A 23007-nucleotide genomic window follows, 5' to 3' on the forward strand; every position below is an offset into this window, starting at 1 on the left:
CTACAATCCCAGAAATGTCCTGCAATCCTAGAAATCTCCTAAAATCTGAGAAATGTCTCAAAATCAAATAAACGTCCTGAAAGGACCTGATGAATACTAGCCATGATAGCGCCTGTAGACTGCATTTGTCCGTCCAAATTTTGCACAAAATCAAGTGAAGCAAAACACAGAAATATTCAAAACAAATATATATTTATGTATTTGTAAAATGACACAGCGACGCGGGGTATTTTAAGGTAATATAAATCTCTTACATAATCTTATATATTCAGTTTTGAGTTAAAATACGACTAAAGGCCAGCACCTGTTCAGGTCTCCTGTATCGATATGTGTCTCCGCTGATTAACTTTTACGCAGAGCTGAATCTGATATCGATCTTCTTATTTGAGGGACATTTTTAAACTCTTTACAGTAACAACAGGCAGCAGAGCATGACTCCCTGTGGTGACTAATCTGCAGCAGAGCAAACAGATCTCTGTTAAAAAGCAAAGGCGGAGGAGCTCTCTCTTTCTCTGCTCTCTTTCTCTGCTCTCTTTCTCTGTTTGAACAAAACAGCAGAGCACATTAGTGCTGCAGCTTCCGCAGACGAGTCCGTCACTGGGAGCTCTTCTTGGAAAGTGTTTGTTTGCCGCCTGTTTGTCTGATTACTGAGCACTCGCCCTCCTCAGCTTGTTATTGTTAGAGTCACATCTCAGTAATTGACTGATTTTTCTCCCTGGCAGTGATCACTGACGAGAGTGTTTTCATTTAACGCCACCTTTGTTGGCTGAACGCCTCAACGATCACAAGGCTCAACTGGCCGCGGCTTCCACGCTCGCTTTAGACATGCAGAGCTGAACAATGTGCAGCAGCGACGGCAGGACGGATATTCCCCGGCACGTGTTCGACTCTGAACGCCGGAACATGCGATTATCCGGCGGTCAGAGCGGGTTTCATCCTGGATGCGTTGATGCTGTGATGCACGTAAACAAACACCTTATCAGACGACTTCCTGTCGCACACGCACAGTTCAGGACCTCCGGCAGACAGGACAGGGATCATAACCGGATCTGATGGCTGCGGAGGTGACCCGATCTGCGAGACGGAGGAAGACAAGCGTCACATAAACACACAAGACATGAAATACACTCTCTGGATGTACACATCAGTCTGCATATGTAACATCAGGAAGAGGAACAACCTGAGACCACACACGACCGTCAACTTGTTACACTCTGCTTACATCTTCTGCGTTCGGTTTAACTGATTTCCTAGAGGGAATTGAAATTTCGTTTAACCCTTTGAAACCTGAGAAAACTGGTTTCAAAAACATGCGGTAAAAAGGCAAAATTTTAAACAGCGCTCACGTCAACACGCCCACTCAAGCTGCAGCGCCAATGACTTTCTGAACAGCTCTGCATAAATCCAGAAAATACTTAAGTGAAACTTTCTGTGGTGTGGGGGGCGGGGCATCGTGGATGGATACAAGCGGCCAGTAGGGCAGGGTGGACGCTAATTGAGGCGATTTGGTCGCGTATAGTGGGCAAGCGCCGTCAGATGACAATGCACTTGGACAGAACTGGAGGCGTTGATATTATACTTTAGCGAACAGCCAGACGGCACTGGGCGTTTCCGCATGCAACCCTCATGGGCGGAGCCACTTGAGATTGTGGCCAGACAGAAGCGACACTTGTGCATGAAACGCTAAAGGACAGCTTGAGGTAATAAAGCTGACAGTAACCACGTAATATAATAGTATTGTCATATAATATATTTATAATATAAATTTCAATTCATTTTGTCTTTTCAACACTCTGAAGTTATGGCACGTTTGGATCACACAGAACATCAGCTTTAAGGATAGAAACCTTTGCGTCCTTCATCAGCAGGACCTGCAGCTACTAATTCACTTTAGGTCAGTTTTAAGTAGTTAACAGGTCTACCGGTGAAGTTTCCGGATATGAAGCACCTAAATTTGACGGTGAAAAAAATATTTTATTCGGTTTATATCTTATTTATAGCAACACAGTGCTGACTCGGCATGTTTGTGTTTCTATGTGCAGTATTTATTCAGTGTGGGAAATCCCTTGACGGAAGCGCCTGGGCCCTGACCGCATCACTGTCAAGCCACCGTTTAACACCCTCTGCTGCGGTATTATTTAAATAACACCTTAAAATAAAGAGAGTGAAAATCTGTCTGGGTTGATCTGCAGATCGCTTAGTGCTTTGGTTCTTGCAAACCTTATATCTCACAGGCCCAATTAAAATCATATTTCTGGCTGTGGTGTAGGACTGGGTGATATGGAATAAAGTCTTATCACAATATTGTTTTTCATATCAGTCGATATCGATATATACATAAACATATGATTTATTATTATTTATTAAACTTCCCAGCATTATATAAAAATGAAAAGCTCCATCTTAAACAAACTTCAGGTAAATTGAAGCACATTGTGCTGATAATAGGCCAACCTCTCCTGACTGCAGGACTCTGACTTCAGCTTCTGTCAAACTTCTGTGCTATTAATCATTTTACTCAGGAATTAAAAACTTTTGAGTCGGCCTACTTCTCCTATAGCTGCCAACATTCACAGTTAGAGAAAGGCTGAAAATAAGCTCATGTGCTTGTGGCCCCGGGCCCCCAAAACATTATATCTGCCCCTGGTAATAATAATGAGAGCTCAGTGTGAGCGGCCAGATGAGACACGGAGCGATGCGTCCTGGTGTTTCTAAATAATTCATCCAAAGTCTGATTAAAGCTGAAACTAACACAAAGTCGTCTGTAGAGTCTAAAGAAGTCACTTTCACCTCTGCAGATGTGTCTGTTTCAGACACTTTGGTGCTGTGAGGAGAAGCTGCGCTCTGTTTGTCTGTCTCACTGCGCTGCTGTCGGACCATCAGCTGTTTGATCCGCCATGATGAAATGCTGTGGCTGTCAAACACTCAGCTGTTCTACAGTCAAAGTCCTTCACTTTTTTACATGATTGTTCAACATGTCTGCCCTCGCTGTGTTTTGGCGTGAGATTTTCCTCAGTGTCATGAGAGCGTGAGACAGAGCCCAAAAGAGTTTTTATGCTGGCATGAGGTGGTATTTCAGGTGATCTGAAAAAGCCATATTTGTCCAAACTGAAATGAAAACACTTTTTTGGCTTTTCTATGTCACATGATGCTGTGAGGTCACATGATGCTGTGAAGTCACATGATGCTGTGAGGTCACATGATGCTGTGAGGTCACATGATGCTGTGTCTATGAGCTTGCCAGTAGGAACTGGCTCCCTCATGATGCAGTAGGAGCTACAAGAGCTGTTATTGCATCACATAACTCTGAAGTTTTGAACCCACAATTCTTCTGTGAAATCGTGGACTACATCTCCCAGAAATCCCTCATATGTGGCCACTCCCACATGTAAGGGGCTCTTCTTTCCATCATGGCTCCATAACACGCCTACGTGGCCTTGGATTGGAAATAATGATGACTAGTGCGGTGGCTGCAATAGAAATAATGCTGCTGATGTTTTCATCCATCACCATGGTTACTGGGATGTTATCACTAGAGGAGAAGTCGCAGAACATCACTCAGTGGAAACACAGTCAGCTAACAATAGTGTTTTATTCACTTTTCCAAAATATTGCTTAAGTTTTGCGCAAATCTGTCATGGAAACCTGTCTATTGAGAGGCCTGTAGGTTTACATCAGAGAACTCAGGAAAAACAGAGAGGTTCTCAAATACAAAATAAAGTGTGTCACCATTCTGTCAGCTCAGGACACAAAAGGACAGCTCACACCCTAAAGGACACTCTGTCATTATGTCTCCGCAGTCTAAGTGGCGACAGGACGATAATAGTGGCGGTTTGTGTTAGAGACACTCGGTCGTAACGGCAGCAGGATGTAGGTCAGGATTCAGCAGCAGCACTGTGACCCCTGGACCAGTACTGGAGTCTTTACACTCTCAGTGCACGGCCCGGGGGCCACACACACACACAACCACACACACACACACACACAGTATCTGAGACCGCAAACCCACATTAACAAAAAAAAACCAAAACAACACAGATCCAGAAAGATGTGCACACGTCCATAAACACACCAGTTCATACATGTGGAAACCTGCTACACACAAAGTCGCACATGCACTAACACACACACATGTACACACATGTACACACATGTACACACAGCTACACACAGAGAAATCAGAGTGAGAGTGATGTGCTGTACCCTGGAGAAGTGTGTTGCGCTCCACTGCACTTTGACAGTAACACAGGCTGATCTCACTCTCTCTCTCTCTCTCTCTCTCTCTCTCTCTCACAGTTTCGAGCTTTTGACTCAATTTTCACTCAAAGTGCAAAACTCTGCAAAACGCGACACTCCTCGTTCTCAGCACAAAATCACGGTCAGCATGCAAAATTAAATAAACGTGTCAGATGCAGCGAGCTTTACAAAACTGTATCAGAATGCCCGATTTGATCCTGTGGGTTTCACTCACTGCATTTTAAAATAAGCTATCACATAAAAAATAAACCCTCAGTAAAGACACCTCTCACTGCTGGAAAGATTCATAATTAATAAAATAATTCATAATAATTAAATCATAAATATTTAATAATAAAACTGCTCTGTCTCTACAGTGAAGAGATGCAAAAACATTTGAAATCGGTGCTTCATGAGCAGAAAAAACAGGGAAAAATTACACTTTTGCTCGAGATAGAAAAAATACAACTACCAGAATGCACTGCACCGCACCAGACTGACAAACGCTGCTGCTGGTGGATGACGTAATGCAAGTTGCACGTCCGTAAACATTATGGTGGCTGACTGGTTGGCAAACAATCTCATAATACAGTTAAACATGAAGCTAAAACATGCTTCAGCGCTGCTTATTATTTTATTTCATTTTATTTCATTTTATTTTATTTTATTTTATTTTTCTGTCTGTTTCTATTTTCATCCTTTGTTTTCACTGTGCAGGATGCAGTACAGCACCACCCACTTCCTGTTTACAAACTCTTGTATTCCAGCTAAACAGTGCATGAAAATACTTTTTAATTTTTGCAGAGAAATAGGTAATAAAACAAGAGTCTAACTACTTTTACAGTTTGATCGAATAATTAATATTGTTTCTACAGTATCAGAATATTGCAGGGCTTAACTGTTCATTTTAGGAGGCTGAATTTATGGACTGAAATACAGCGCGTCCTTTTGACCATTTTCCTCTCTCAAATCTCATTTGGATTGCATGCATTGCATTGGATTTCTGGGATTTTAGGACATTTGTAAAATTTTAGAACATTTTGAGGATTTAAGGGCATTTGTATGTAGAATTTTAAGGACATTTCTTAGATTTTTGGACACTTCTAGAATTTCAGGACATTTGCAGGATTTTAGGACGTTCCTTGGATATTAGGACATCTCGTGATTTTACGACCTTTGTAGAATTTCAGATCTTTTCTCTGATTTTAGGATGCTTTTAGGATTTCAGGACCTTTCTAAGATTATAGGACATTTGTAGGATTTTAGGAATAGGATTTAAGGACATTTCCAGGATAGGATGTTTCCAGGATTTTGGGAAATTTTTCAGATTTTAGGGTGCTTTTAGGATTTCAAGAACTTTCTAGGAATTTAGGACATGTGTACAATTTTTTGACATTTCTAGGATTTTTATTGAGCAAAACAAAACCAACGTGTTGGTCCATCTCTCAATATTTTCTGACGTCCTGTCTGTGTGTCTCAGCTCCAGGCCCATCGGTTACTACTGAAGAAAATCTTTAAAAACTCACAAACATAAAGAGTTTATTTGCAAACATGATAACCACCACTCTGAACATCAATAAAAATCTGCTGCTTGAATAACTGATAAAATAAGTAAAACTGATGACGATAAAAGAGCGATATCACTTTGCAAATGAAGCCTTAAATTGCAGTTTCGTGACTGTAAAATGAAAGTCTGCGGCTGAGATGAGGCTGAGGTTTTGTCTCAGGGAGGATCAGCTGTGATCTTCCATCCTGGCGGCTGAAGCTGAATGTAAATGTTAGAGCGGAGGTCCACGCGTGCTTTATTTGTCTGATGTGCGGCTGGCAGAATGCGAGGCAGCAGAGCAGGAGCTGTTTCGTTTGATTGTAAAGAGGCTGACAGTTTGACATAAATGGGTGGTGGTGCAGGACTAACGGCTCTGTATCGCCTGCGGATGTACAGTACACTGGATGTCCTTATAGAGCTGCTGGAAAACCGTGATCGACTGAAATAGTCTCAACATATTTTCGGACAGTGACGGATTGTTGCCGTTTCTTTTTGGGCTGATAGTGAATGATTGTTATGAACCACATCACAAAGAAAACAACTTCGCATTATTTTTGCCATCTCATCTTTAGACCTCCTTTCCAAAATTCATAAATCACACACAAAACGTAGTCTGAAATGATTGTAAACTACATAAAAAGGCAAATTAAATTGTCACATTCTTCTTCTGACACAATGATGGCAAAGTTAGAAGCATCAAAATAAAGCTGCCATTCTCATTTTTAATTGTCTGTGCAATCGAATATTTCAGGGTGAAAGACTGACACTCTCAGTATGTACAAAAGAAGAAGTGACTCACTTTCCACTTCAGCCGAACCACCCAGCTCACGCAAGCTATTTTCCTCCTGAATGCCTCTGAATCTGCCAGCCTCCGTAGTCAGAGGAAGAATACCAGATGAAATAAAGATCTCTGGCTTTTAGAAGTGAGATGTGACATGAATCCTATATTACAGGCCGTCGCTGGTTTGTTTAATAAGTTAGTTTTCAGGATTTCTGAACCCATTTTCCTCAAACTTTGGTAAAGCTTATTTTCAAAGGTATTAACGTATCACCATTATTAATGCAGAACAACCATAAAGAACAGAATTACTCAACCTGTTTGCTTGGGGGCCACTTTGGCAAAAGACAGGAAGGGGCCAGGGGCCAGTCGCAGCGGCCCCATACAAGTCACTGGGATTTTAGGCCATTTAGGAGACATCTTAGAGTTTTAGGACGTCTAGGATTTTAGGAAATTCCTGGGATTTAAGGGCATTTCTCAGAATTGAGGACTTTTCTAAGGTTTTCTAAGAATTTCAGGCCGTTTCTGTGATTTGAGGACATTGCTCAGATTTTGGGACATTTCAAGGATTTTAGGAGATTTCTAGGATTCTACGATATCTGCAGATTTTTAGGACATTTCTAGGATTTCAGGACATCAGGGTCTTAGCTAGGACACACACATATATATATATATATATATATATATATATATATATTATTATTAAATGCTTGAGGGGGCAGACTTGGCCCGTAGGTCATAAGTTGAGTAACACTGATATTGAGTAAGTTAGTGTATAAGTGAATAAAATATGCTTCTTTCAAATACTGTACATCAGTGGTCTCACACTATGTTCTATGGAGGGTCAGGGGTCACACACTTTGAGCCGAAATGAGATGAGCTACATTTCAGCTGCTGTTCAACTGGAACAGAAACAAGCAGAGTGCTCCGTCCTCATCTCCAACTTATACTAAATGGCTCAGTCTTTTTATCTTTTTATATAAAGAGAGTGTGAATCATATGCCACGTTATGTAACACAATTGTAGTCAGGCATCCCAAAAAAAGTTAGAAACCAAAGAACTGACTGACCTTGTATGGGAGACTGAACTCCCACTTTGCCACAGCACATTTTTGCCGCCTTCATTCTTCATCAATACTACAGAATATACTTGAATGTTACGCAGCAGGAGCAGGAGGATATGTACTGTACACATCTTTAAACTGACCTGCTCCTGACCTCTTCTTAAAAGACATGAAAATGAATATTTCTCACAGATGGAGCCACATTTTAGCAGTCTGTAAAAACTATGATTACTATGGTGCTGTATGTGTATAAAATGTGTGCACTGGACATTTTTTTAAACTCATGATAAAGTGTCCTTGGGTGTTTGTTTTTTCTTGTAAGGCCAAATCTCGTGAGCCCGCTCGTCACAGACACCGGGAGGAGCTGCACTTTGTGGACGAGTATGGCCAGCCAATCAATGTGCAGGTGGAGACAAGAAGGGGGCATGGTCACAGGAGGCGTTCCCGTTGTGCGATTGAGTGCCAAGTCCCGACAGAAAGACACTGGGAGGCCCTGAGAGCCATGGGACTGATGGAGGGAGAGGGGGGCCAAGGAGACGGCTACAGCGCCGGGTAGGTACTGTTGGAAAGCTGCAGGATGGGGGGCAAGGTCTGGGGTGAGAGTTTTGGGTTTAGTTTGGGACTTTGACAGATGTGACTGTGGTCGTACTGGGTAAAGGCGTGAAGACTGAGAACTCAGCAACAAGCTTTTGAGTTTTTAGTGGTATACATACATACAGTATATATATATATATTTATATATATGACTGATATCTGAAAGCAAACTAGAAATGATTGATGATTGATGTGATTGGCTGGACTGAAGAATGAAAATATGTAAACAAATAAATCTGTTGTGGTCTTTACTGGCCTCGATTTAAACTTTGGAGTCTGCTATATACGAGACCCTCTAAAATTTCTAGAATATAATGATGGATTTTAGCATGTTTCTAGGATTTTAAAACATTTCTCGGACATTTGTAGGATTTTAGGACATTTCTCAGATTTCAGGACACTAGGTCCTGTGGCAGGGAGCTGGTGATCCTCCACTGGTACTTTTTTTTAATCAGGAAGCTCTATTTTGATGCTGTTTTATTCACTCTGGCACCTTATGTACAAAACAAATGTGAATCACTTTTCATTTTGTTATGAATTAGAAAATTGTTGAGGGGCCACCTGGCACCCTATCAGGGGCCAGATTTGGCCCGCAGACCATATGTTGAGTATCACCAGTAAATAGACTGAAGTAAAAGGTATGAAAAGAGGACTTCCACTTGAGCCTATTGATGATTCAGGTGGAGGGACAGTATTTTTTATATGAGCGTTAAGTTTGCAAGATCAGCACGATGTTGCATGGAGTCTCTGGGCGCCGTCATAAATATTCATGAGAGGACGGTTGTTCTGCTGAGACAGCTGTCAGTGCAACACATGCTATGATTATACACGTGTATGAAGACTATAAATATTCGGAGGAATTTACATATCATGGCTCATAGCATCTCTATTAATGCACATCTTTAGACCTACACTCTCTCTCTCTCCGGTAAAATCTTTGACATCACCTGACTTTTTTGCTTCCTCTACACAGGCCTTACTACGGGCACATGACCATGTCACCTGACATATACCCCACAAATAACCACATGATGATGTCACCTGATGTCTACCCACCCAATGGCTATCTGCCCAGATCATCAAATGACCAGCACCCGGGTAACAACTACCTGCCCAGCGTCTCCTACAGCTTAGATCACCTGGACAGACTCGACTACCAGGTGAGTTATTGTACTCTATTCCATTAAATGCAACAAACAAAAACACTGAGACTCATTTCTATGCCAATCTCTTTTCTTTTTTTTTCAGGGTCCAGAAATGTTGCCCTACCAGCCTAACTCAGAGAGCTGCCTGATTGGCTGCTACAACACAGAAGACATGGAGCCAAAGACTTTCCCCAGACAGGTAGATCATTTCACGGTTCTGCCTGACGACTGTTTAATTTTTAGCAACACCTTTAGCTATAGGCTTGGACAGTATATAATATTCCATATCTTCCTGAAATTTCACTGGGGTATAAAGTGTATGATGGGATAAGAGTGGAGCGCTAACAACCCCCCCACCCCACACCCTCTGACCGCAAGTGCCTTACTGTCCCAACAATCACCAGCTCCGGTTTAAAAAAATCCTTGTAATGTGAAAAACATGCCGTTATTCCCCACGCTCTGTCTCTGTCTGCTGTCCGCCGGTGTGTCGCTGCGTCCTTCAGCTCAGCTGCCTGTTCCACCCATGGATGTATTACAGGAAGTCTGGATACAGCTATGGAGGCGGGGCCTCGTTCCTTCCTATGAGAGCCGCTCATTGACGCACGAAGCAGAAAAAGCCCTTTTTTTGGGGTGCAGAATTGTATAAAATACCCAGATCTACTGGCCCATAGAGCATGTCAAGCACGGCTGAGTGTGTCCAAGCGGCCCAAACTTTTGTCGATGGAGAAACTGACTTCCCGATTAGCGCCTCCTTAGCTTGAATGGCTATCTAAAAATTGTAATCTTGCTGCTCTTTTAGACTTCCCAAATGTTATTGAACTGGATGGTTTAACTCTTGATAGTGATAGGAGTCATTCTGCGGATGCTTTGACGCTTACAAAAAATTATTTACTGATTTACAGACATCCCTTTCCCAACGTATGTCAATGGGGAAAAGTCTTTCTGGGCCAGTGGGCATCACATGAGCGACTGGAACGGTGTGATTCTACTTTTGAACACTATATTAGATGTGCATCAGAGCCTGACACACTTCCTGGGGGCTCGGTTCCACCAGTAGAGACTGGAGACGGAGCTCTGGTGGTGCATGCTGTGCACTACAAACAATGCGTCTAATACAAAGAGGAGCGCCTGGATTTATGATGGTATTGAAAAACATACCTTCAGGATTTCTAAATATCCTGGTGTACTGTAATACCATGATACCGCCCAGGTCTATTCTCCCCCTCGCTCCATCTGTCAGTCATTCCCTTCTTTCTCTCTTATCCTGCCATAGCAGTTTTGCTGTATAGCACTTTTTTTTTTTTTTAATTTTATCATCGTAAAGTTAGCGTGTACAATGATAGTATGCATCCTTTGTAAGTGTCTAATAATGGACTTTCAAATAAATGAAATAAAAATGTTCTCTTACTTTCTCTTTAGTCTGACTATCGCCCTCCTTGGCGGTCCGATCGTCTTCTTGGATACCTTCCCCTGAGCGAGCTCGACAGCGGGCTGGGATGCGGCCCTGACAGCCCACACCACCGGGTGGCGTTCTCTGAGGCAGAAACAGATGCCATGTCATCGCTGCCAGGTCACACCCCTTCCTCCCAAGGCTCCTCCTCCTCCTCCGAGTCCCTGATCTCCTCTGAACCCAGCGACTCGGGCTTTCACAGCGTCAGCACTGGGGAACACAGACGACTGCATAAGATTCATGGAAGCCATGCACACCGACAAACTCACCACCTCCGCTCAGGCCACTCCCCTCGAGAGCAGAGAGGACGCTGGGATTTGGAGTCTATCCCTGAGACGACTCCTGTGACTCACTCTGGAGCACCACAGGCGTCCCGCTGCACTGTGGGTAACAGCACGACCACGACAGTTCACTTTCACAGGGCTGAGAGGAGTCCCACCTTACCTCGCCACCGCTCACCACCCTCCCCTTCCATTGGTTAGTAAAACTCGAGAAATCATTTCTTGAAACTATTCAACTAATGCCATAATTTACGACAAGAAAATCATACCATTTGTCCGACCTTTTTGATCCAAAACAGATACTAGTTCTAAAAACATAACTTGCCATTAGCCGTCTGAATTTCAGGAATCTTCACAAAAAATGTGCTAGTATTTTTGAAAAGGGTAAAAATCATGGGTAGGTTTAAACTGGGGTCAAAGATAAAAATGGGGGAAAATACTGGTATAAGGGTGTTAAACTGATTATTTGGTAAAAGCAAACAAACACTGAGAATTGGGAAGACATTTGGGGATGAGGTAGAATTGGGATTAGGGTCTCCCATTAGGGAATGGGATTAGAGGACTCCTACATAGGTAAATGCCCTGAAATTATGTGAACATTTGGGAACTGGATAAACAACTGGAACAGAAGTCAAAGGTCTGGACAGGTCAAAGGTTTGTCCTTGAGGTAAAATGGTTAAAAAAAGAGTGCAAAATTTGAAATTCCGTAAGACTGCAGGACTTTGGTTGAAGTTTGGGTAAGTAAGTAAGGAAGTCAGTAATTGTTACCGAGGGTAGATGGTTAACAATGGGGTAAAAAGTCAGACATGGGAATCATTTTGAAAATGGGATGAACATTTTTGTGGGAGGGTAAGAGTTCTGGAATGGGAAAACAATTTGGGACCAGGGTGTAAAGTGTTAAAACAAGGAAGAAGTTTGGGACAAGGGGAAGGATTAGGAATCAGCAAAAAGGGTTGTGACTGCTGTATTAGTTTGGGAATGGCCTTAAAATTTAGAAATTGTGCCATCTTCAGGACTACAGTCAAAGTTTGGGATTAGCGCAGGAGATTGTAATTGAGGGTAAATGGTTAACAGCTGGTTAAAAGGTTGGACTCAAGAATCATTTTGTAACAGATCCCTTGGGACCAATCCCAGGAAACTGTTAAGTGTTAGGGCAAAAGGTGGCCAGACATGGAAGTGTTGATGCAACACTCTTGACCTGTTTTTGTCTTTCTGTCTGCAGGTTGCCGTACTGAGCCCTGCCAGAGGAGGGCGCTGTGGTTGGAGCAGCAGCAGCAGGGAGGAGGCGGGATGATAGAGGCTCCAGGACGGAGTCAAACTATAACAGATTTGAGTGAGGGACAGCGGCAACGCAGGGCCAGTCACCCCAACATGGCAGATCCAAACACTCTGAGAAACAGACTCCAGAACAGCCAACCAGGAGCAGCCAGCAACACGCTGGGGCCGAGGAGCAGGGCCAGTTATCCCAGTAGCTGTCATCCCACCAGTCATCTCAGCATAGACAGAACCAGTCTGACCAATCATCAGAACGCACTGAGAAACAGCCAGGGCATGAGCCAGAGCAAAGAGGACTCCCTCTCGAAGAGTCCTGGATCTGGCTCCAGCGGGGCGTCGGACTGGCGTGGCTTTCAGACTCTTGGGAATCGCACCAGCAACCCAAAAACCTCTGTTCCTTTCTACAGCACACTGGGCGCCCCACAACGAAACCCTCACTCTCCACCCTCTCCTCGCTCCAGACTGTCCAATCAGAAGTCAGTCAGGAACCAGCTGCTCAGAGCCCGAGCCTACCGATTGGCCAGGGAGCGCAGTGAGGTCACAACAGATGAGGAGGTGCGAGGAGAGGGGGAGAGAGAAGGGGAGGAGGAAGGAGAGGATGGCCGCTGGGCGGGGCGCTACTGGAACCGCACCGAAAGGAGGCGCCACCTGGCATTATCACGGCAACACAGGGAGAGGAGAGGAGGAGGGGAGGAGCAGGCCGGGGGACTTCAGGGGTCGCTGTCGTCTCAGACGGTGCTGGAGCTGAGCCACATGAAGCAGAACCGGCTGAGGAACAGCAAGCTGCTCGACGATTGGACAACCGTGGAGGAGCTGCTGACTCATGGGACACGAGTGGAGAGCGATAATCAGCTATGTCCCAGCCCGCTGTTATCGGTCACCACCGTCTGACTGGGAAAACCCGACACACTGTTGGTTACTGCTGATCGATCCAACACTCAGGCCCAGATTCATTTAAGGCTTGGGGCATGAAAAATGTAAACGTCTGCACTAAAATTACCGAATCTGAAAGAAAAGCCTGTGAAATTGTGCTGCCAGAGGCCATGGTCTTGCATCCGCTACACGCACATCACAATATTTTAGGTCTTGTATGTCAAGAACACACACAATCCACAAACTCAGTGAACAACACAACTCAGTAACTGTTGTAGTGAATCTGGGATCGTCTCAAAAGAAGCGTTTGCATGGAAACATGATCGGAACCACTGACATTCTCATTTTTGAAATATTAGTAAATCTGTGAAAAGATTTGCACATAAATCACCATGGTACTAAAAACCTACACCGGATTCATGAACGCCGTGGGAAACTCGGAAACTCTGAATTTGATAGGTGTTATATAGATAACATATTCCATTTAAATATTCCTTTTTTTTGTTTTTATTCCAAATTTAGCATTTGGTTTTAATAGCAATGTATACAGCGCATTTGGAATTTGCGCCTTCGCTAGGCGTTTTACCACAGTTTACCACATCCGGCCTCTTGCATGTTTACAGTTGGGCAGAGATGTATGGCCAAAAGAAAAGCCCAAATTTCTGGTCAAAATAAGAAAAACGCAAACTTATAAACATCATGAAAGACTTGGTTATCAACAGGTTTTTGCATAAATATTGCAACATCAACTTTTTAAGAGGTTGGTTGAAGGAATGAAAGAGTTGGTCTTTGTTAGCATTGTCAAACAAGTCGGCCACAGGTAGAAAACTTTGAAAAATTTTATCTCGATGCAAAGAAGCAAAATGATGAGAGGCTTCAGCCGTTCCACTGTTCTTTATATTGACGTGATAAATGTTAGGGCACGTTAATCAGAGTATACACTAGACTTGGGCGGAATCGGATTTTTCAAACCTTACTGAAATTTCAGAGGTATATGGTTTTCAGACCAATAACTACACAATAGAAACCCCCCAAAAATGTTAAAAGTACTATTCTCATACCTATTTTTCTTATTAAACAGACTCACCAAAAGCGTTACTCTTGCTCGTAATCTAGTTAGTAAGTCCACCACCAGCTGTGGTTTGGTCCAAATAAATCCTTAATTCACAGAGTCAGATGTGAAAAAGCATGCTGTTATTCCCTACGCTCTCTCTCTGCCTGCCGGCTGTTCACAGTCCTGTAACTTCTCCCTTCACCACTAGGTGTCGCTGTGTCTTTCAGCTCAGCTGCCTGTCAAGGCCACAGGCGGTGGTGCATCCTATGCACTACATACAAAGAATTTAATAGAAAGAGGAGCGCCTGTATTTATGATGGGATTGAAAAACACACTTTCAGGATTTCTAAGTACTCTGGTATACCATAATACCCTGATGCTGCACACGTATGAGATTCTGCCTTCTGAAAACAAACCTAATTTATTAGACAAACACTGGAGTGTGTAGATCAGCAAAGTCAGTAATGAAAGCCTTGGGCGTGTGTGTTGAATGTGCTGTGGAGGTGTTGGAGGTGCAAAACCAAAATGCCAAGATGCAGGGTCGATGTCTGCTGTAGGAAAGGAGAGAGTGAGTCAAAACATGGAGCAGCTTTTATTGCCTGAAAGGCAGAAATGAGCTTAATCAAGGCAACTCTCCCATGTCAGCCAACTGCATAACGAGGTTGGCCAGGAAAGCCTCCAAAATTTGCAACAATCTATGCAATGTTAAAACAAAGTATAGCTTAAGACCCTTGTTTACTCTCAAATGGATGTTTGCCAACATCAGAATATTAATGTCAAATGCCCCATTGTGGACAAAGAGAGAATATTTTGGGCTTTGATAAATCTCTAATTCCAAAAAAACAGTTACATTGAACTCATACTGCAATCTTAAGGCCTTGACACACCAAGCCGAGGTTTGGCCAGCAGTCAGTACTGAACCGTTGGTGAGCGTTTCTCGCCCCAGTCATGTTTTTTTCAGCCGATTCAGCACATTGAATTGGTGTCGGAGATGGCAGAGCCCGTCGGTGAATGCTCAGCACATGAGAAGAGAAAGGCTTGGTGTGTCAGGGCCTTTGCAAACGTATGCTGTCTGCTGGTATGGAGAATTACCGTAAAACTTCAAGTAAAAGCCCACTCCCAATCAAACGCCCAGTCCCTTTTACTAGTGCGGTGTGGGGACACATTTTGACAAATAAACGTCTGTCTTATTTTACAGACACCGTGAGCACCGAGAGCTCAGGAAAAATGTCCAGCTAACTATATTTAGAATTTTTATAATTATATATTTAAAAATACTTTTTAAATTTTTTTTAAATAAATTTTAATCTTTTTCAGGTCATTTCTTGCTTTCTTGCTACTTTTGTTTTATTTTCCTTTATTATTATTTTTTGTTTTTTTGTTTGGGGTTTTTTTTGCACCTTTCTGTACTTTTTGCAGATTTCTCGCTCACTTCTTGATCATTTCTTCTTTTGTTGCTCATTACCTTCTCACCATGTTTTTGAATAAAATAAAGCCAAATTGCCCAGATCTCAGAAGGTTAAATAAATAATTTGACTGTATTTCCATCTTTGCTGAGCAAGTTTTGTGTGAGAGGAATTAAAAGCCCATCCCATACAGACTCCTGTCCCAAATAAAAACCTTTTGAGTTCAGCAATTTAAGCAAATAATAGTCTGGGCTGTTAATTTAAGTTTTACGGTATTTCCTGTGCTGGTTGCCGTCGGCTGTAATTTTTGTATTTTGTTCAAGTGCAACTTTTTGGCTGAGACACAGATGACATGAGACAGCCAGTTTTCACTATTTCTTTGATGTCAGTTTGATGCGTCTGGGCCTTTAGTGAATCTGGATCTCGGTCATGTTATTTCTGCCTGAGAAGAACTTCTTCAAATTGACCAAGAACAGCGAGAGAACTGGACGACGTGGCCAAAGCTACAACTGCGGCTCAGCAGGAAAATTACCATCAGCTGTTCAGAGAAAAGGTTGAAAAGAAGAGAAATCTTAAGTACGACAATCTCGAGGAACTGATTCAATCTGAGTTTAAACCAACAACACTGTCTGACAAGAACCTCTAGTCCTTCGTTTGCTACAGAAACGAGTCTCTGCAGGTTTGTTTAAGTAAAAGGAGACTGAAGAGCTGCATGAACTTCAGACTGTGCATCGGACTCTTCACACCTCGGACCGCCTGCGACGTGTCTGAAATATCACACAATCAGTTGTGTTGCCTTTTGTGAAAAAAGTGTCTCCATCTCCTTTTCTGGTTTTACTGCCTTTGTTTGTGTGCCATCAAATGTCAAGGTCAACTCTCTGAAACGACTGCGGGAGGCTCAGCTCGCTGTAAGTTTGTCAGAGATGTCGGCACCTTTCTGATCAAACAGCCTCCAAAATCCTCTCAGACGCTGTTTCACCACACTGTTTTCTTTCAGTCACCGGTTTCTCCCGGGTGGTTTACCGTTTTAATCTCACACAGACTCAGAGTGTAAATAGATGCTATAGAGAGGGCTCATACTGTAAGTCTCACACTGTGTGCAGGGTTTCTGTTTCAGAATATTTGGTTCCTTGTATTCTGCTACGTCTCGTGATTATAGCTGTCCAAAGAGGATTTATACGCCCGTTTAGCACATGATGTTTGTAAATCAGAAATCACCATAAATAATCTTTAAAGGAAGAGTTTGACATTTTGGGAGAGGGTTATTGTCTTTATTGCAGAGAGATGAGATTAACTCTAATGTCTGTATGTTAAATATGAAGCTACAGCCAACAGAGAGTTAGCATAAGGACTGGAGACAGCCAGCCTACCGAAAACAGGTAGAAATAGTCCAGCAGGTAACTCCCTGTAAAACAGCACTGGTCATTTTTACACTTTGGTTTTTAATCAAACAAACATGATAACATGTTAGTTATTGAGCTTAAGAGGTGCTGATTGGTGGATTTTACTTAGAACCAGAGCTGGGCAATATGGCTTTAACATAATATTGCAATATTTTAAGGCTAGATTGTGATACATGATATATATCTTGATATTTTTAAATGTCCCTCAAACTACTGTCAGCAGCTAAAATACAAAATTATTGAATGAACTGCAGTTACAATAAAGTTAGATAAGTAGCTACTGCAGTATGATTACTTTTATAAAAATCATAAAATACAGTTTTAAGGAAGTTAAATGTACTTTTATAATTAGATTTTAAAAGAGGATTCATTCGCTGTGAGCAGGCGACAAAGAAAACAGCTCTCCAAGTCATATATTAATAATATTTGCAAGTCGCTCTTCTGCTCCGTGGTCGCAAAATGTGATTAAATAGTCGTAATCGGAGCTCTGCAGATACAAACTTGCCTCACCTGCTCACACTTCTGCCACTACCACTCAATGAGTTAGTTACCGCAGCGCCATTTAACCTGATGATTTATTCTGTGTAAGATGGGAACAAACTAACAGCTCTCCAGTTCAGATATTAATAGTATTTGCAAATCGCAGTAGTGCTCTGTGGACTGGAGCTCTGCAAAAGTCCTGCTGTGTGTGTGTCTGTTAGAGGCAGAGAGAAAAAAACTCCTGCACATTGTCTAACCTGCAAAAAAATCATTATTTTAATGCATTATTTCGGTACTGGACCTTCATCAGACAAACTGCCAAATAAAGTTTGCCTAATAAAGGTGACGAAGGTTGTTGACGGTATAATTACACTATTAGGCCACTAGAAAATTGGCTTCAAAGCCTGGCATACTTCCTGCGGGCCTGCATCAGAGTCCTGTGGGTCTTACTCACTCTTCATCTGACGTCACCTGACCTCGTCCTTTGTTTCAGTCATAATTACACTAGAGGTCGCCGCCTAACAGTAAACACGAATATCTGCTGTAATAAGGTGCTGTATAAACAACCTATGGGGTCGTTTGTTAGAAAAAGCTCTCGTAAAACAGACATGAGATTAATATTTCTCCTGTTGTCTCACTCTAGGAGGAAACTTTAATAACTATTTCCAAAAATGCTGAATATTTCCTATTAAGAGTTAATCTCAGAGGGTTTGACGTTCCTGAGTGTTACATTTTTAAAAACTAGTTTTTAAGCCTTATATTTAGTATATCTTTTTGCATTAAAAGACAAATGTTAGAAAGTAAAAAGAACACCAGTTCTTCAGTTCTGGTGAAGTCAATGTTATAAAAACTTTATGCACTTGAGATTTTCTTCTTCATGTTTTGTGAATCCGATCCTGAAAATTAGGTTTTCAGCTTTAGATTTAGCACACAGATATGAGAGTGGTATTGATCTTCTCATCTAAAGAAACTTATTTTGCAAAATGTCAAACTTTTCCTTTATCACATCATCATTGATACAGCGAGAACACATCCCACTATGTTTAGTGTTTAGTTTCAAAATGAGACATCAGCAGCAAATTTAACCAAATAATAAAACTGTTTTCATCTTTAAATGAGACTTTTCTCAGCCGGTTACATCTTCAGTGATGAAATTCAGGTCGTTTAAGAAAATATCTCATCGGATTCTTTAAACCACCTGGTTCTGTGTGTGAACAACATCTGTCCATCAGTCTCATTAACGCCGCTGTCTTATCACATGCTACGAGCCAGTGTGGGTGATAATCTGAGAAATGTTAATCAGGGTTAAATGTTATGATGTAATAATGTGTCAAATAATGAAACTGTTCAATGCAATTTTGTTAAAAAAGAGAAAATGTTCATTTATTTTCATATTCTGTTGAGCGTTCGGAGGAAATGAAATCCTGAGGACAGATTTCAGGTCATGAAGTCGCACTCGTCAAACGATCATATCTAAGGGTTTCTTTCTTCAAACCATATATGTATGTGTGTGTGTGTGTGTGTGTGTGTGTGTGTGTGTGTGTGTGTGTGTGTGTGTGTGTGTGTGTGCACGCGAGAGAACCTAAAGTTTGATACTATCTCGTCAGTAGTGTTTAGCCAAAGATATTGTGTAACTTTGGTTTGTGGACAATCTGGAGTCACTGTACGATGTTAAAGTATATTTTATAATCATATTAGTTTTCTATATATATATACATATATATATATATATAATTTTCCTTTCTTTTTGCCTTCAGTAGATTATTTCTGCTTTTTCACCAACGTCCTGCTGTGCTCGTGTCTTGACGTTAGTGAACAATCAGCTGTTAGAATAAACAAGCTTTATCATTGCAGTGTAAACCTAGCATGCTCACTCCTGATTAGCACAGAATATTTCGGTGATCGCCTAAAGTGTCATTATCCTGTATTTTTCAGACTGGACTTTTATTTTGGAAAGCATATCTCAGAGGAAGAGATGATCTATAATCACATATAATCCAATTTGTCATATTAACCCTCTGAAACCTGGAACGGCATCAGTTTTTCTGCGCTGCGCTCAGACGCCGTTCACATGCATTTAAACCTTTTAAACCCAGTTTGATTTCTTTTGAAAATATGATTTAAAAGGCAAGGACGACTAACCCAGCGAGAGATGTCCCACATTTTGCACAAAATTAAAAAAAGATTATTAAAATGAGCTAAAAAGTAGTTTAAAAAGAGAGAGAGAGAGCAAGAGAGAGAGAACTTATTTTAAGATAATAATTTTTAAAATAGGGAAAAATGTTCAAAAAAATATTATTATTATTGTAAATAGAATAAAATAAAATAAATTTGCCTGTGTTTAAATCTTATTTAGTAACCCATTTGTTCTCCTTGGCGTTCTCAGATCCTGTATGAGAGTTTTTAAGTTTGTGCTTTTATTGCCTTTTTGTAAACTGTCCTGTTTTCTTGTTTATGTTTTATGTTATTAATGCTATTTTTATCTATTTATTGATGTAAAGCACTTTCGTCAACTCTGTTTTTTTTAAATGCGCTTTACAAAAAAATTGGATGGAATAATAATAGTAATAATATTAGTAATAATGTTTTTAAAATTATTTTTTGCACATGAGATTAATATTCATCCTCTTGTCTCACTCTTGAATAGAAAGTGAGTGAGCATTTTCCCAAAACATATAATAATTGCTTTAAAGAGTTAATCTGAGAGAGTTTGAGGTAATCTGAGCATATAACATTTTTAGAAACTAATTTAAAGATCGATGTCAGAAGTAAAACAGAAACCGATTTATTTCTTTTCTTTAAGAGTTTTTGTTTTTAGATTAAATTATGTGAAAACGTAAACGCACTTGAGATTTTTGCTCTTCGGGTTTTTGTGAATCTGGTCCTGAGTTTTTTGGTTTCTTTCAGGGCTGTGTGCAATAATCAGAGGTGCAGTCTGTTGTCGGTCAGTCTGAGGGACTGTGTCCTTCTGTACGTCTGCTGCTCAGGTTTGTGTCTATATGATGTCAGGAGGGGAGTTTGTGTGTGTGTGTGTGTGTGTGTGTGTGTGTGTGTGTGTGTGTGTGTGTGTGTGTGTGAGAGACAGACAGGAAGGGTTGTGCGACTGGTTTGAATGACAGCGTGTGTTTTTGTATTTCTTTGTTTTCGCCCTGTGACCTCTGATGTACGTGAACTGTGAAACTGTCTGAGAGAAGTCTGATGGCTCTCATCACCCACAACTGTGTCAGTAAACTGCAAATTCAAACACGTGTTGTGAGTTCCGCTTTCTGTGAAATGGATTTAACCCTTTCAAGCCTGCAACAACATCACTTTTCTTTTATTTAGATGCCTTTTAGAAGCATTTAACCCTTTGGATGCTGAGCACATTGGTGTGATTTCAAAAATCAAATTCAACGAGCACCTTGGTAATAACTGTTTCACAAATTGCAAGAAATAAGGAGATTTGGAAGATCATTTTGAAAATGCTGGGGAGGAAGACAGCTCAGAAAAAATATATTTATAATGATAATTACTGCATATTTAATTGTTTTTACAAAACTATTGTAATTTGTTAAAAATGTTGTCCCATTTATTTGTGCTTACCTCCGCCGAGCCGCTGCATCGTGTCCGCGGCTGCCTGAACTGAAGAGCGGTGTGAAAGTGACGAGCGCTCACTCTGCAGAAAAGTCTGAGGACGAGAAGGTCCTCCTCGATTTGAAGCAGGTGACTGAAGGGTCTCAGACTGATGGTTTGAATCTCTCACCTTCAGGAGGCAGCCCTGCATGGACACAAGACTGTATTCATTCAACTTTTCTAAATCTTCATTAAATTCGTGAAAAATGTAACACCAACTGCTCACTGGCTTTTTCTCGTGTTTCTGAAAGAAGCTGCATCCGTTTGCTCAGGTAACCTCCTGAAGCACCTGTTCACTCTTTGTTGTTTTCATCAGTGCCATCAGTGACTGACAGCCACTCTGAGTTTGGACACTTTTCTCTGACGGCCATGCTGGGCTCTTCAGTCCTGCTCCGTGACCGTTGCTATAGCAACTGGTGTTTCTACGGCAGCTGATCTCTCAGCTCTTGGCCTTGTCACCATGGTGATGTTTTGTGGAGGATGATGGGACTTATTACAGCTAACGCTCCTCAGCTGTGCAGAGAAAAGCAGCTGCAGCGGTGACGTTTGAAGCACCTGAGCTGACTCTGACCTCGGATCTGTTTCCTGGGACAGATTTCACCTCCGAACAGTCATGGTGGTGGACAGCAGCAGACGGGATCTGATCTCATGCAGAGGTCAAACGCTGACCTCCTCAGAGCCTCCTGTCGTCCTCCTGCACCTGACCTGAGGAGTCTGACTGCAAACTGCGTCATCGCTCCAACATGAGCTGCAGCAGGACGACCTCTGCTGGAGGCCGGCTGGCATCACAACTGCTGCACCAAAAAAACAAAAACAAACCTGCAGGGACTCCAAAGAGAACTGCGGCTGTACGGCAGAACGAAAGAGCAGCTCTGTTCGCTGACAGCTCAGAGACAAGCGCAGCGCTTTGCAAAAAAAGGTCAAAGATCAGTCGCAACTTGATGCGAACACAAGACTTTAACTACGTTTGACTTCAGTGACAGAAAATGTGACAGTGATTGTCGTGTTTTCTTTGACACACATGGTGCGGCCGCCACAGGTGTTTTTACCTGTTGTCCTTGATTGGACCTCTTCTCAGGACATCTCCCTCACTCTCCTGCAAGTTCTGTTGCACCTGTGAAGAGCGAGACAACTTAAATCCCTACTCTGGCTTCCTGTAAAACTCAGAATGAATGAATAAATAGAAAAATAAATAAATTATTATTATTTACATATAAATTTTTTTTAAAAAATCATGTTCTGCTCTTCTAGGTGAGTCCTCCTACAGTCCTCCATGTCCCAACAATAACTATAAATATATATATATATATATATAAATAAAAACAATTTAAAATATTTTGAAAAACATGGCAAAGGGGCAATGAGCAACTTGACAAGGAAAATCCTGAAAATTGCAATAAATCAGTAAAAGTCAGACCGGCAGGAAATGGACCTGAAAAGAAGCTACAATTATCTATAAAATTACACAAAAATGTCCACAAATATTAATTATATATACTGATAATATCTATATATTAACCACATAAAAATATATTTATATTTATTATTAAATTTTTTGCTCTTTTGTTTTTTTTTTAGCTTATTTTCAAAAACATTTTTAACCTTCTTTTTCCATTTCTGCTCATTTAAGGGCAATTTATTGTTTCATTTCCTTCTTCCCAAAGACATCAAGCCCACGTGTTCAGGTTTCAAAGAGTTAACTGCTCCAATCTGCATAACACCCAAAGATTTTCATCGTTGAAACGGAGCTCCATCGTGCGTTTAGCCTGGCAGAGACAAAGGCTGCGATCCAAACAGAAACACGAAGGTTA

At 41.5% G+C, this 23007-nt stretch overlaps 1 protein-coding gene across 1 annotated transcript in view; it reads left to right on the forward strand.

Moving 5' to 3' along the window:
* The window catches only part of LOC148188625 (uncharacterized), a 25480-nt gene extending 3257 nt beyond the window's left edge, over positions 1-22223 (forward strand). The window contains exons 2-6 of the mRNA XM_088081605.1: positions 7946-8175; positions 9191-9377; positions 9466-9561; positions 10782-11289; positions 12316-22223. Coding sequence (XP_087937731.1) covers positions 7946-8175; positions 9191-9377; positions 9466-9561; positions 10782-11289; positions 12316-13259 — 1965 coding nt within the window. The 3' untranslated portion in view covers positions 13260-22223. The remainder of the gene's footprint in view (positions 1-7945; positions 8176-9190; positions 9378-9465; positions 9562-10781; positions 11290-12315) is intronic.
* Positions 22224-23007: the final 784 nt, after the last annotated feature.

This window comes from Plectropomus leopardus, chromosome 9, assembly GCF_026936395.1.
Source record: "Plectropomus leopardus strain MGB_pleo_1.0 chromosome 9, ASM2693639v1, whole genome shotgun sequence".
Classification (NCBI taxonomy): domain Eukaryota; kingdom Metazoa; phylum Chordata; class Actinopteri; order Perciformes; family Serranidae; genus Plectropomus; species Plectropomus leopardus.